This window comes from Lagopus leucura, unplaced genomic scaffold, assembly GCF_019238085.1.
Source record: "Lagopus leucura isolate 7727_CA_CO unplaced genomic scaffold, USGS_WTPT01 Super-Scaffold_100001, whole genome shotgun sequence".
In the NCBI taxonomy this organism is placed as follows: Eukaryota; Metazoa; Chordata; class Aves; order Galliformes; family Phasianidae; genus Lagopus; species Lagopus leucura.
This window is the reverse complement of record NW_024962262.1, coordinates 10,791,840-10,806,467: the sequence shown is the minus strand read 5'-3', so window position 1 is coordinate 10,806,467 and position 14,628 is coordinate 10,791,840. Positions and strand designations below refer to the sequence as shown.

The window sequence follows — 14,628 nt, the reverse complement described above, 5'->3', positions numbered from 1 at the left end:
TAGTGGCTAAAGCACTAATTGTGTCTTAAAAAGCCAGTTGTATGTCTGCCAAATAGTCTGCTGGTGCATGTGCATAGGCCGTGCTTTACTCTTGGCAGGAGTCTGTGGCCAGATCTGGTGTCATGCAGCCAGGACATGGCTGGCATGGTGCCTTGAAAGTTTTGTTGCAAGGCTGTGCCTGGAGTTGCGAAACCTCTTTCTTGAAAGGGATCAAAACAAAGAGGTTAAGTTTGTGGCACTGTAATTCAGTACTTCATGGCAAGTTATGGGACATTGACCTCTCACAGGAAATAACTTCTTTCTTTGCATGAAAAAGAACGGCTTCTGCTTTACCTCCTACTCATTTTTGTTTATTATTTGCAAGATTATTCCACTCAGTAGGATTTCTGGATCTATTTCTGCCCCATGCCATTTGCAGCCTTCCCATTTCAGGAGTGTCCTCTGTCTCCTTTCAGGCCAGCTCACGCCACCTCCTTATTACTGCTCTCCCTGTGTACAACCTCTTCTTTTGGACTTTTCTTGCACATTTTGGACTTCTCTGTGCATCCCCTTTACCTTGAATGCTCACAGTCCATCCCTTTTCTGTGTTACTACTAAGCCTATTTTCTCCAGGCGTGGCCCCTCCATCTCTCCGGTTTGCTCTTTGCCCAATGCTTGCTGCTGCCTTCTCTTAGGAATATAATTGTCCTGCTTGCTCTTACCTTCCCTCTGCAAATGGACCTGCATCTTCCTCCTCTCTGCTGCTTCTCTTTGTTCCCTACCCCATAATCTTCCCCCACATGTTGGTTCCGTTCTCCGCTGGCCTGCTGCTTGCTGTGACTTTTCCTGTACCCTGGCAACAGCTGCTCTCCATTCCACTTCTCCTTTGTGCTGTTGCTGCACTGAGCAGTACTGGAAGTGTTTTCTCCACCTTTGTCTGCACACAAACAGTGTGCAGTCAAGCCTTCTATGAATGAAGGACCACCATCTTTTTGCTACTTCATGTCTCTGAGTCTATACTAATCCTAGGGCCAAGAATTCTGTCTTGCCCTACTGTCAACTTCTGGAATTTTTCTTTAAGCCTCACATGGATCACATTCTCTCTAAATGCCAAATGACTTCCTGCCTGAATTTGTCCTTTCTTTCTTCCCCAGCTTAGGTGACCTCTACCAGGCTTTCACTTGGTTCATATATTTCTGACATCAGTGTGTGTGGTGGCACCAGCTAATGTGTGGGCAGCAGTGCTGAATTTGGGAGTTCTTTTTGGGGAAGGAGGATAAGCAAAGTTATCTCGTGTTCCACTTCCACCACAAGATGTGTGCATTTCTTTAACATCTTCTCCTTCAAAAGCAGAGCAAGAATTGCCTCACCATCCACGTGCTGTACTTCTAGCAAAAAGTCCTGCTTTGTAGAAGAAGCATTAGCAGCAGATATCTGAACATGAGTTGCAAGCCAGCCTAGCTGAACATTTACCAACATCAGTGCCGAGTCAGTAATGATGGTAACGGACACTGGATATTTGCAAAGTATTTAGTGTGATGGGTCCCACAAATTTCTTGAACACCTTGTTAAACTTCATGAGGTTTCTGTGCCTATTTTTGGGCTCCTGGGATGAGGAAGTCCTGGAGCAGGGCCAGTGAGGGACTGCCAAGTTGACAAAGGAGGTGGGACACGTGGTGTGTGAGGAGAGTCCAAAAGGGTTGGTTTTGCTTGGTGTTAAGAGAAGGCTGAGATGAGTCTGACGGTGGTCTACAGCCACACAATGGGAGGGTGGTGAGGCAGTGCCACGTTGCTCTTGGAGGTGTACGGTGAAAGGACAAGAGGCAGCAGGCAGAGATTGCAACACAGAAAAAAAAAAAGTTCTGATTAGATAGCAGGGATTTTTGTTTTTCAAAATGAGGGAGGTCAAACGCTGGAGCAGGTTGTCCAGAGAGCCTGGCACGTCTCCATCGTCAATAAAGGAAACATCTCTGGGCAGGCCTTGAACAGCCTGATCACAGCGAGCTTTGCAGTCCTGTGGCAGTGCCTCGGCCTGTCTGCAGCACTGTTGGGGCACACAAGCCCTCAGGACATATTTGTGATCCCATTGGGTCCTTGCATCAGCATGGATACCGGCATGGCCCCTTCTGCAGTGCCCCACTGCACTGAGTGGCTCATGCAGGTGCTTGCAGGAAGACCAACAGATATATGAAGCCCTGCATTAGTGCAATGGGGATCATTGAGTTTCTTACCCAGCAAAGAAATCTGAAGGTAGAGAGATCTGTTTGAAAGCCTTGTATTTTCTTTAACATAACTTGTTCCGCATTGTAGAGTTTGATCACGACTCTCATCTGCGCTTTGTATTTGTGCAGGGTAGACAGCAATCTTTCCACATTGTTCTTACTGAACTTCTCTGCATTTCAAACAGAGGGTTTGGAGTGGTTGTTATGCTTCCAGAGATATTTAATGTTTCCAGTATGTCAGCGTCTACACTAAGAAACGCAAACAGCCCTCTTTGTGCAACACGTGTTGCCGAGTCTCAAAACAGCAATAAAGCAGCAAGCTGTGGATTGAGGAGCACGGCAGGCACTGTTCACTTACAGCTGGGGATAATTCTGTGTGTCTTTCAAGCCACTTGTTTTAATAAAAAGTCATCTCAGTCAGCACTTCACAACCAAACCCAGTGGTCATTCATACAGAAATCCTTCTATACAAGCCTGGGTTCCATTGGTTTAATGAAAAGCTTTTGATGACTTTGTTTAGGTGGCAGCAGAAATTTATTCGTTCATCTGTTTTATTCATTTTGCCCAGCTGTGATCTTTTCAGTTTTTTTATTATTGTTTTCCATATTCTTTTTTAGCTGGTTCCCATGCAGATCTAAAGCTTCCTTTTGGTGTAGGGTTGTGCCTGTGCATTACTCCTCCTTCCACTGAGGTACCACGATCCATGGCCAGATCCACTGGAGCTGGCTGTGTGCTGCTTCATGAGAATCTGCTCTGCTGTCTAAAAACCAGCTCAAAGCAGATCTAAATACAACCTGGAGTGTTTTCCACAATGGCAGCTTTGTGGATTATGGTACAGTGATGGAAAGAAGACTTGTGCTATCTCAGAAGATGGATGGCTCCTGTAGGCATGCAAGGAATGAATTACAAGGGCTACTCCAAAAAGTAACACCTCCTATTTTATTACATTGGCCCACAGTGTCAAAGGTGGATGTTGGCTGGATGGAAGTACAGGTTGAACCTCCCCACCAATATTCCGTTCCATGTTGTTGCTGTGTAACAGATGGCAGCTGAGGGGCAGTCTGACAAAATGACATATCAAAAGTGTGTATGAAGCAAAGGTGTGTCACTGAATTCTTCCATGCAGAAAAAATGGCACCCACTGACACTTGATGCTTGCTGAAAGTTTATGGAGACCAAACAGAGAGTGTGAGCACAGTGAGATGGTGAGTGGTGCATTTCAGCAGTGAAGACAGCAATGCAAAAGACCAGCAATATTCACAGAATCACAGAATCACAGAATTGTAGGGGTCGGAAGGGACCTCCAGAGATCATCGAGTCCAACCCCCCAAAATTCTGGACAGGCATGCGCAGTTGTCATACTGCGTAATGAAGAGGGTCTCAATCAGCTCATCCACACAAATCAGCAAACGGTGGTGACTATGTTGAAAAATAATGTTTTGTAGCTGAGAATTTGGTCTACAAAACAGTGTTATTGTGCTCTTTGTAGTTGTTGTCGTTTCCATGGAAATAAATAGGAGGCGTTACTTTCAGAGCAGCTTACATCAATTTTGATTCTCTTCTTCCTCAAGCCAGTGTTTAAAATTCAGGGGAGGAACCTTACTTACATGGTAGCTCAGGTCAGTAGGATTATTGAACACCATTTTCTTCTATAGGAAAGAGTGAGCAGACGACGAAGGAATGGCAGAGCTGGCTGCAAGGGGATGGCATTTCCAATGGTCTGCTGCCCGTGTGTTCTTTGCCGTGTGACTACTTGTCTGTCTGCTTAATTTTCAGCTCATCAAAGCAGGGTCATCATGATTCTGTTTGTCCTGGAGATGGAGTGGGTGCTGAGCACCGGCCAAGACAAGCACTTCACCTGGCACTGTTCAGAGAGCGGCCAGCGGCTGGGAGGCTACCGCACCAGCGCGGGGGCCTGCGGCCTGCAGTATCCTTTGCTGAGCCCTCCTTGGCGCTGCCCTTTGGCCCTTAAACAACTTCTTTGTTTGCTTTTGGTTTGTTTGGTTTTATTTCTAACTGTCTTCCAACATTTGTGCCCTGCGTAGGTTCAGTGTTTTGTGAGAAACTGTTCTCTAAAGCCAATGTAAAAAAAAAACAACAAACAAAAGCACACAAAACAACTGTCCGCTCTCCTTGCTTCATCTCTTTAATGCGGGGTGGCATATTTAGGTCTAAGCGAAACAATGGGCAATCTGCAACCTGTTGTGGTCTGCCATTGTAATAAATAAGGACAGGGCCTTCGTTTTAAACATGCAGCATGTTCTTTTTTTTTCTGAGAAATGACGGTAACAAAGTAGGTCAGTGATCAGGTCAGTGTGCATTTGTGCACGATGGGAAGAATTAAATGGCTTTAATATCAAATAATCAGCACTCGTCCTTCACTCTGGAGCAGCCCACTGTGCACTGGGAATTTGAGCTAACTAAAGAATAAATGGCTCCAGAAATGGCACTCAAGTGCCTTATTCACCTAGAGCTGCCCCAGCTGCCTAGCAATAAAAGAAATATTAATTCAGCTTTATTGCAAATGAAAGGGGATGTGGAAAAGTATGAGCTCTTAGGCTGGAAGCAGGGGTTAGCGTAAACAGACTTTTTAGTGGCCCGTAGCATATGTGGTGTAGATGATATGTGTTGTGCTACTTTGCAGGAAATGAGACTGCCTCAGAATTAAATAAGTGAAGTATATGGCCTTGCATTGTAATCTCAGGCTGAATGAAGGGCAAACTGATCTAAATGGTCTACAGGGTGAACTCCATTTTTAGTTAATTTTCTGAAGAGCATAGAAAGTGCAATGCAGGAGTTTGTTCTGCCTTTCCTAAAGCTCCCTAGAGAGGCAGACTGCTGCAAGAGGTTCCAAATTATGGAGGACTTTTTAATTTGGGTCATCAGATCCTGCTGGTAGAGGGCAGGGGTAAGGACAACCTTTGACAAATACTGCAGAAAAACTTAGCAGAACCTGGGATGTCGTTTTTTTTCCCAACAGTTCATGTGTGCACTTGATCAATTGAAGCAACTTTTCCTTAAATAAGCAATAAGTATGTGCAATTAAATCAAATGAAGTCAGAATCTGTTGAGATAGATGGTTCCTGTAGGTGGATGTTACTCAATTTAGAATATGGTGTATGGTACATCTGATGTAGCCAACATTTGCCAAATATGCCATGAAAGGTAGATTAGTTCTTGCATTATGACCAGGTTGCCACCAAATTGGTATTAAAAAAAAATTAAGGAGATACTCATAGAATCATAGAATGGCCTGGATTGAAAAGGGCCATAATGATCGTCTAGCTTCAACCCCTCTGCTGTGTGCAGGGTTGCCAACCACTAGACAAGACATATTCTTCTGGAGGACTTCTGTGACATTGGGCAGTGTTCTGAGAAAAGATGGGAGTTTTGTTCGTATACTTAAATATAATGAAGAGGTTGAAAACAGTTGTTTTCAACACAGGGAAAGAGGAAGAATGAGCACTATCCAACTTAAGCTGGAGATACTGGGGAGATGAGACTTCTCATTGATGGCAAAAGGCTTATTGCAAGGTTTTGTAACTTTGTTTTTATATTTTTTCTTTGCTGTTTGGGTTAACTCAGGGAGACTGCATTATTGATATGAACAACTATGACTTTAATACCTAAAAATACGCTGTTTATCTCCTTGAGACTAGAGTGCTATTCACAAGGTTGTAGAACGCTCATGTTAAAAGAATTAACAAGCCATTAAGAGTAATGCATAGCTTGTGTAAACAATGTGTGTTCCTCAGCATTTATACATCAGATTTGATGTGGAAACCCGACATGTGTTTGTTGGTGATCATTCTGGGCAAGTAACCATACTCAAATTAGAGCAAGAGTCCTGCAGCCTGGTGACGACATTTAAGGGGCACACAGGTAAGGCTTGAGGAGGAGACCCTACTTGGTTCTTCACCTGTGCTCAGCATCAAGGTGAATCCTATAACTATATATCCTATAACTTATATCCTGTGAAACTGGAGCGTGAAAGGGAGATTAAACTGTCACTATGAGTCAGGAAAGCTTGTTCTTTATTGAGGAAAACAAGAAAGGGATCAAACTTTTGAAAAGTGTAGTAAATGCCATGATCAGTAGCTTATTAACGCAGAGTGAGGATAAAAGTCGCAGTAACTCTGGGGGGAAAGATTCTTCCTAGGGAAAGACCCATATGGGTGGATACTATTGCCCAAGTGGGTTAGGTGTATCTTGGATGTGCTTATTGGGGATGCTGGCTGATTGCTTCACTACTTGGACTTGTGCTCCATCACACTTTAAAACAGCAGCCCTGGGATGTGAGCTTGCCATGTAATGGAAAAAATGGTGGACATTGCTCAGCATCTTCTCTTTAAATCCCTCCTCTTTGACTGCATGTTTGTAGTTCAGTCACAAGGTCGTTCAATCCATGTGCTAAGGCACTGTGAAGATGCCCATAATCATAGAATCATAGAATGATTTGGGTTGGAAGGGACCTTTAAGATCATCTGGTTCCAACTCCCCTGCTATAGGCAGGGACACCTCCCTCTAGATCAGGTTGCTGATAATATTCCCCACTTGCTTCTCTTCTATAATAAAATCTCTCTCCTGTGGACAATGGAGATGAAAAGCTGTGCAATCACACTGTGACCATCATATGGTTGCTTTCTGCTGCCCATTCTGCCCACACGAGGCTACAGAAGGGCAGGGCACGGCTTCAATAGGATTTCTAGGCTGCTGCTTACCAAATGGCCAGTACAGTGGCTGCATGGCCCTTGCTAGAGAGACCCACATTTTTCATCACTCTTTTTTGTTTTTTTTAAATAATGTTTAAGTATGTATCAATACGTTAAGCTACATTCTGTAATTAATTGTTCTATGAATCTCCTATTTCAGGTGGTGTCACTGCTCTCTGTTGGGACCCAATACAGCGAGTTTTGTTCTCAGGCAGTTCTGACCATTCCATTATAATGTGGGATATTGGAGGAAGAAAAGGAACAGCCATCGAGCTGCAAGGACATAAGTACGTTCAAAGCCCTTCCTCCTGTCCCATGTGGAAGCAAAAACAGCCCAGAGGTTACAGTCTTCACATGGCTTTAGCTTGTATGTGTGACTCCCCTTGGTCTTTATACAGTGAGAATAAATGGCTTACAGCAAGTTTTTCAGCATCCAGACCACAGGCTGATGTGATAGTCTTCAAAAGGTAGTGAAAGAAAGCACAGTTACCTATGGTCCAGAGTGTGTTATGTGAGAGTCTGCACCTCAGTTGGAAAGGAGGGGTCCACAAATGAGAACAGCTGGAGGGAAAATTCCTTCCTTTTTTAGGTGTCAGGTTTTTTCTTTCCTTCCTTCCCCTAGAGGGAGCATCAGGCTTGGACAATTAGTCCTGTTTTGCTGCATGTTAACCATGTGTTTTCCATCTCACTTTACCTGCAGCCTGAAATATAAGGAATGTTCTTTACCCATATGTGCCTGCAGCATCTCCTTAATGCAAAGAGGCTTCATCTTTGCACATACAGACCACACATTTGCTTAGTACAATAGATGTATTTGAAGAAGAGTAATCTTCTTCTGGACATTGAGTAAATTAGAGTGTCACAAGCTGTGATGACTCCCAAGCCTTTTAAATACTTACAACAGGTTTTCGGTGCATTGACAGAGCATATATGTGGGAATAGCATGCCAGGCTCTGATTTGAAGAGGCAAAATTCCATGGCCGTTTTGGTCTGACAGTGTTTACAGCTTCTTATGTATTCATACATTTCTCTTGAGTGATGCTGCACTCTGCTGGACATTTTTGTTGGGCCACTGGGATTTCAGAGTGCTGAAGAGCTTTTGTGAAATCCCCAGATCATCCTCATACCGTAACACTGATGCTAGCTAATGCACCCCTGCTACACTTACTACAATGGAAATTTTTAGATCTTTTAGTATGAAGTTAGCATCTGGATCTTAATCCACAGCATGGCTGGTGGCTGGCTCAGTGTAGTATAGAGGCCTGATGGCAGTGGGGACCAAGAAATGTTCCAATTATTGGTGACATTAGAGTCAGCAGGTTGGGTTTAAGCTGTATTGTTTTTCACTTGCAGCTTTTTGTTTAAAAGAGGGAAAATAAATTAAATCATCTACCTTACCTTGGGAAGGCTTAGAAACAATTTACCAATTCCTGTATTATTTTTATAATGCTTATTGGTGCTAAAAGAAAAGATTCAGTGGTTTTTTAGCACTTCATGTCTAGATGTTGCAGAGATTTACCAAAATCAAGTGTTGTTATTAACATACTGAAGAGAATGTACCATACTAAGGCTACATTTATGCACTCAGATGTGCTTTGGGAAAGCCCCTGAAGCTTCAGGTCTGTTCTGCCTTCCCAGCTCAACTCGTAGTTTCAGGAGCAGTGGAACCAGTTATCAGAACAGGTCCTTGATTTTGTGGATGTTGCCCAAGTGAGCAGCACTCTGGTTTTGGTTCCAACTGGACAGCAAAGACTCCAATTTGCTTCCGATAAATACCGAAAGTGCATTGAGAATGGGGGGGGGAAAACATGCAGGCAACTGAATGATTTACATTGCCCAGAGAAGCTGTGGGTGCCCCATCCCTGGAGGCACTCAAGGCCAGGTTGGATGGGGCCATGGGCAGCCTGAGCTGCTGGCTGGCACTGCCCATGGCAGGGGGTTGGGACTGGATGGGCTTTAAGGTCCCTTCCAAGCCAAGCCATTCCACGATTCCATGGTTCTTGATTCTTTATTGTATGTTTTGTCCTTACTTTTGTGCTAGCTTTAAATGGTTGATTAGTAACTGCGTTGTTTCTTTTCCAGCGATAAAGTTCAGTCTCTCTCCTACGCTCACCACACTCGGCAGCTCATCTCTTGTGGTGCCGATGGGGGAATAGTGGTCTGGAACATGGATGTTGAAAGACAGGAGGTAGGGGCACGATTCTTGCTGATTCTGTCTGAAGCAGTCTTGGGAAGTGAGTGGCCTTTCTAACGTGAGCAACTTTCAGTTAGAACAAGAACTTTTCAGCCATTAAAAATGTTGTTGGATATGCTCCAGTTCTTACACAGCAATTATGTCATGCCTTTGATAATATGGTACAGGGGAAATTATCTGGCAGAAAATGTGTATTAAGTAAGCTGCTAAATGGTTTCTGTCCTTTACATTACTGCTCTGAAGGTGTCCTCTAAGGATGTGAGATGTTCTGCTTTATTTTTAAGGACATCATGAGAAATGCTGTCATTTCAGAGGTAAATGGATGGTTTGATAATTATTGGGATTTTTGTTAAGAAAACAAAACTAGGAAGTTCTTTGTTATCTCTGGAAATGTGCAACCCAGTGTTGGTTTCTCCTTTATTCTTGCTGAAAAGACATTTATTTGTGGCTTCAGTCTCACCTGCTACTACTGGGCCTTGCTACCCTTTGGTATAGCCATATGGAAGGGGGTAGATGACAGCGTTGCTGATACAGACAGCAAGATTTCACTCACTCCCAACCACCTTGGTGCTGTGTGGCCAATGGATGCAAGCAAGTGCAAAATGTACCCCAAGTCTTTGTGCTGTGGGAAGAGCCTCCTCTCAGCAATTTTGAAGACCTGACTCAGCAGGACGAGCGAGAGAATCAGGCTCCAGCCCTAGCCCTGAACATGGCAAATCCTGGTAAAATGAGTCACTGCGAATCTCTGCATGGGGGTAACAGCTTTTCCTAATGCTCTGCCCTATTTCTGTGGGTGGGCGCTGAGGCCCTGAATACCCCTGGTGGGTCACTTGGGGCAAGGTTACTGCCAGCCAAGTGTGGGGCTGTGGCTGGGAGAGATGCATTGGAAACACACGTCTGGGTACATCCCTTTACCTGCTCCTTCTAGTGCGTAGTGGGGAAGACCACTGTAATTAAGATTAGAGAAAAGTAAGGAAGGATAAGGGCAGCAAGTTTTTCCCAGCTGCTTTTGGCAACACAATCTGTAATCAGCTTTGCTGCTTCTCCACGAAGGTTTTGGTCTCCCTGGGTTGTGCACGTCTCCCTTGAGCAAGGAAAAAAGATAAGTGGAAAATTGGATTTAAAAACCTACTCAAACAGACCTAAGCAGGAACTGAGCTACTCTTGCTCCCTTTTTTTTCCTGTGAATTAGCATTCCATTTGGCTCTCTTTAATTGCTAATCTAATGGCCGATTATATCATCAGCTCCAAAAGTGAAACAAAGGCAGAGTGGGTTTCTCCCTCCCAACAGATGTTTCCTTTTTGCTGCAGCCTGAACATCCAGAAATGGAAAACTTACTTATTGGCAGCCTTCAAAAGACTGCACTAAGGGTTAAGACTGGTTGGTTGCAAAACAGACAGCAATAATGTGAGAAGGCTGGTTAAAAAGTGGAGGGGAAGTATAATGAGCTACAGGAGGGCTTAGCAGCAGGTGCTGATGTGTGTGGTGCTCTCTGACTATGGCAATGTGGGCTCATTCTTGTTATCCGTAGCGCAGCAGGGCAACCACTGTGTTAAACCACCTCTAAAACATGAACCCTTGAGATGTGATTATCAGATACTTGGATGTTGGCTTTGCTATTTTTCCCCTTATATAAGTGTTTTTCCCCCCCCCACTGGATGTGTGCTGTCTTCAGTTTGATATGAGATTTTCCCACGTCTCTGCGATTGCACTGGAGTGAATTATGCCATTTTGTTGCTTGATTCCTTATTTTTATCTATTTTTAAAAAGCTGTGAGAAGAAAACATCTGAAAAATGCTGGAAGCTGTGTTTCTATTTGACTACAAAGCAGTTCCTTGTCACAAGCAAAACATCTTCATGAGTACTGTTCAGATGCAGATCTGTAGACATTAATCTAAAAGACTGTTGTGGATACAAAAGACAGGGATTTGCCCCTACAGTATGAACAGCATTCAAAGTAACTGACAGAACAAGCTGAAGCTCAGAGTTGACTGAGTTTATTGCTGGGGGTCAAAACTGCCATGGGATCTGAGGGTCTCCATCCGCCTTCCCGTATCTTTGTCTGGCTTTCATAGTACTTTTAATTCTCAATCTCAGCTGCATTTCTTGCCTTTTTAAATGACAGTGTGGAAGAAGCCAAATGCAGTTTATTAATGGGGCTTCCTCACTTTGAACTTGACTTGGTATTTGTTTAGTTTTGCTCAGTTGGGGCTGGGTAGGAGCATGCTGAGGCAGCGTTGGGAGGGTTGTCCCTCTCTGGGGATGGGACAGACCTGCTCACCAACACCACTTTGGGCTGAACCCTTGTCCTTGGGATCTAGTACTGCTGGTGAGGTGAGAAGAAGTCATCCCCTGTCCAAGAACTCCTGCTAAGCCCAAACAGGACAGATGGATGGACAGACAGATGGAGAAAGTTCAAATCATAGAATCATAGAATTTTTGAGTTGGAACAGACCCTTAAAGGCCATCTGGTCCAACTCCCCACTGCGCTGAACAGGGACACCTACAGCTCCATCAGGTGCTCAGAGCCCCTCCAGCCTGTCTGCAGGGATGGGGCATCCACCACCTCTCTGGGCAACCTGTGCCACTGCCTCACCACCCGTATTGTAAAAAACTTCTTTCTTATATACAGTCTGAATTTCCCCATTTTCCCTTGTTGTATCACAAGAGACCCTATTAAAGAGTCTGTCCCTTTCCTTCTTACAGTCCCCCTTTAACACCAAAAGGTCGCTCTCAGCTCTCCCTGGAGCCTTCTCTTCTCCATGCTGAACAGCCCCAGCTCTCTCAGCCTCTCCTTGTAGGGGAGGTGTTTCATCCCTTGGATCATTTTGGTGGCCGTCTGGAAATGCAGGAACCACGACTCTTGGAGTCTCGTGTCCAAAGCTGTGTTTCCTGAACTCTGTGGGGAGAAGCACTGAATGTCCACCAGCAGGCACGTGACAGGGGACCCAAGTGTAGGGGAGGAGGTCATTCTCTTCCTCCACAAGCCCTCCTGCCATTTCAGGCATTTCCTGAGCTCCTTCAGTGTCTGGTGAGAGTGCTTCCCTGCAGGGAATCCATCCTTGCTACTCTTCACAGCAAAACCTGGCTGCAGGAGGGAGAAAGGCCTTTAATATTTTCTTTATATTCTTTAAATCTTTTTACCCACTTCATCCACAGCATGAGTGCAAATCTACACATGGAATTAGGAAACAGAAAGCTTTCCTTTCATCATCTGTATGTGAAAGCAGGGAAAAAAGGTGTTTTGGGTTTCAAGCTTCTTCAGAACCTCATCTTGCCTGCCTTGTCAGATTTGCAGCACAGATACCTCTGACAGCAGGAATGCCTCTTGGAGTAGCTTGGATACTGGAAGTATTAATTGCCTCCAGTGCAGATGGTTAATGCTGTCCAGACAAGATATACATTTGTAGATACTAAGTTCCAAACTTGAAGAGGCTGGAGAGGCTTATTTGTTCCTGGGTTATTTTTATGGACTTAGAATCAGACTCTGCTTCATGTGGTGGATGAGAAGTGTTCCTCCTGCATACCTTCACCTTGATCGGGTAAAATGATCAGTGGGGAGTTGTAATCAAGTTGAGCTGACCACATTACTGCACTCCATCACATCTTCCTTATCCTGTCCCTGGGTTCTGGTGGAAGTTGTTTCTCATCTCCCCCACCTGTGTGTGTTGCAGACCCCTGAGTGGCTGGACAGCGACTCCTGTCAAAAATGTGACCAGCCTTTCTTCTGGAACTTCAAGCAAATGTGGGACAGTAAGAAAATAGGCCTCAGGCAGGTGTGTATGGACCCTTTGCTGTGTTAATATGATACAGTTAGGCTCCTTCTCTCTCACAGTATGTTATGGGAGTCTTTTTTTCCTATAAAGGCTTGAGAACTTTCTCTTTGTTCTAGCAATAACAGGACAGTGAGCTCCCCTTAATGATTCATGCTCATCGGAAGCAGAATGTTTTTGTCTTTTTTTTTCTTTTTAATTTTGACAGCCTGTCCCAATAGCAAATGTAAAAAAAGTGTATGAGTCTGAGCTGAGTAAATTGTTTTGGGGCTGTCTGTAGCTTTAGCCATGTGGGATTTTGCTTATTGTCATCTGAATCTGTTGTAGAAAAAAATTTGCAGCTAATTCTTGGAGATCGTGCTGGAACTAAAGCTGTTTTTAATGGGCTTGGGTAAACATCTGTAACTGTTTAAGCTGTGTTGGAAAAGGCTAACTGTTCTGCTTGGAATACTGCTGCGCATCCCTGCCCAACAAGAGGGGGCTGTGGATTATGGTCTGGGAGAGGGGCATGAAAAGGCAGGAAAGGGTGACCTCTTGGGCCCTGAAACAGGTGCCTGGGTCACAGTTAAGCTGCCCTTTCCCCTTTATTTAATGCTTGTCACCACAGGGTCTGTCTTTCCTATGACAGGCATGGCAGCCCTTTGGTCCTATGCAGTCAGCGTGTGAGAAAACAGAATACAGGTAGTATCAGAATGCAGGAACGATGGTGCTGAACAGTGGCAGAAAATGGCCAGCAGGGTTGACTGAGATGATCAGGCCATGTGTATTTGTACTTAGACAAAGAGGCTGAGGTGAGGCTCTGGAGTTATACCAGTGTACCCTGTCCTACTATGAGCTGACGTATTTTAATACAATACCTATTGCTCACTGGGGGTGTAGTCCCTACTCCCCCAAAGAGAGACTCAAAAGATGGACATGGCTAGGAGAAGGTGGGTGTACATGAAGATGAGCATTTTCCTTCATCTCCCATTGGAAGAATAGCTTTCCTTTTTGCTGCAGCCTCAGCTGAGCCCTGCGAAAGTGAGATGGGAGAGCTGGGAGCAGAGCAGCGACCCGTCCCCGGGCTCATGGCTGAAGATGTCCTTTCATGTGTTGTCTCCCACAGCACCACTGCCGCAAATGCGGGAAGGCCGTCTGCGGCAAGTGCAGCTCCAAGCGCTCCTCCATCCCGCTGATGGGGTTCGAGTTTGAAGTGAGGGTCTGCGATAGCTGCCACGAGTCCATAACGGATGAGGAGTAAGTGTGGGCGCCGAGCAGCCCAGAGCTGCAGTGGGACAAAATGCCTGTAACTGGGAGGGCCTGAGTGGCCCAAGTGGCTGCAGGGTTGGGGAGCGAGCAGCCATTGGGTGGTCCTGGGTCCCATTAGCAGAAGTCCCATCAGTGCATAATAGGTCAGCGCTTGCTTCAAATGCTTGTTTCCTTGATACCTGGCAGCTGTGGTTTTTTTCTGATTTGGGATCTCTTTCTTCAAGGCGGGCGCCCACAGCTACTTTCCACGACAGTAAGCACAACATAGTTCATGTACACTTTGATGCCACTAGAGGATGGCTGCTGACCTCGGGGACAGACAAGATTATTAAGGTAGGAGGGAGGAGATTGCTCTAGCTTTTGTACTTCATTCCTTCTTCTTCTTCTGCCATGGGAATCCATGTACGTCCTAGCTACCATTTTCCACACTGATCTCTCTCACACCAACTGATACGCTTCTGCCCAAAAAAGACCACAGGGATCTTGGTCTGTAAACCCA

At 44.9% G+C, this 14,628-nt stretch overlaps 1 protein-coding gene across 1 annotated transcript in view; it reads left to right on the top strand.

Moving 5' to 3' along the window:
* WDFY2 (WD repeat and FYVE domain containing 2) overlaps positions 1–14,628 on the top strand; it is a 75,381-nt gene that overhangs the window by 46,475 nt on the left and 14,278 nt on the right. Inside the window, exons 5-11 of the mRNA XM_042866725.1 lie at positions 3,978–4,128; positions 5,971–6,083; positions 7,074–7,200; positions 8,996–9,101; positions 12,783–12,884; positions 13,987–14,117; positions 14,354–14,462. Coding sequence (XP_042722659.1) covers positions 3,978–4,128; positions 5,971–6,083; positions 7,074–7,200; positions 8,996–9,101; positions 12,783–12,884; positions 13,987–14,117; positions 14,354–14,462 — 839 coding nt within the window. The remainder of the gene's footprint in view (positions 1–3,977; positions 4,129–5,970; positions 6,084–7,073; positions 7,201–8,995; positions 9,102–12,782; positions 12,885–13,986; positions 14,118–14,353; positions 14,463–14,628) is intronic.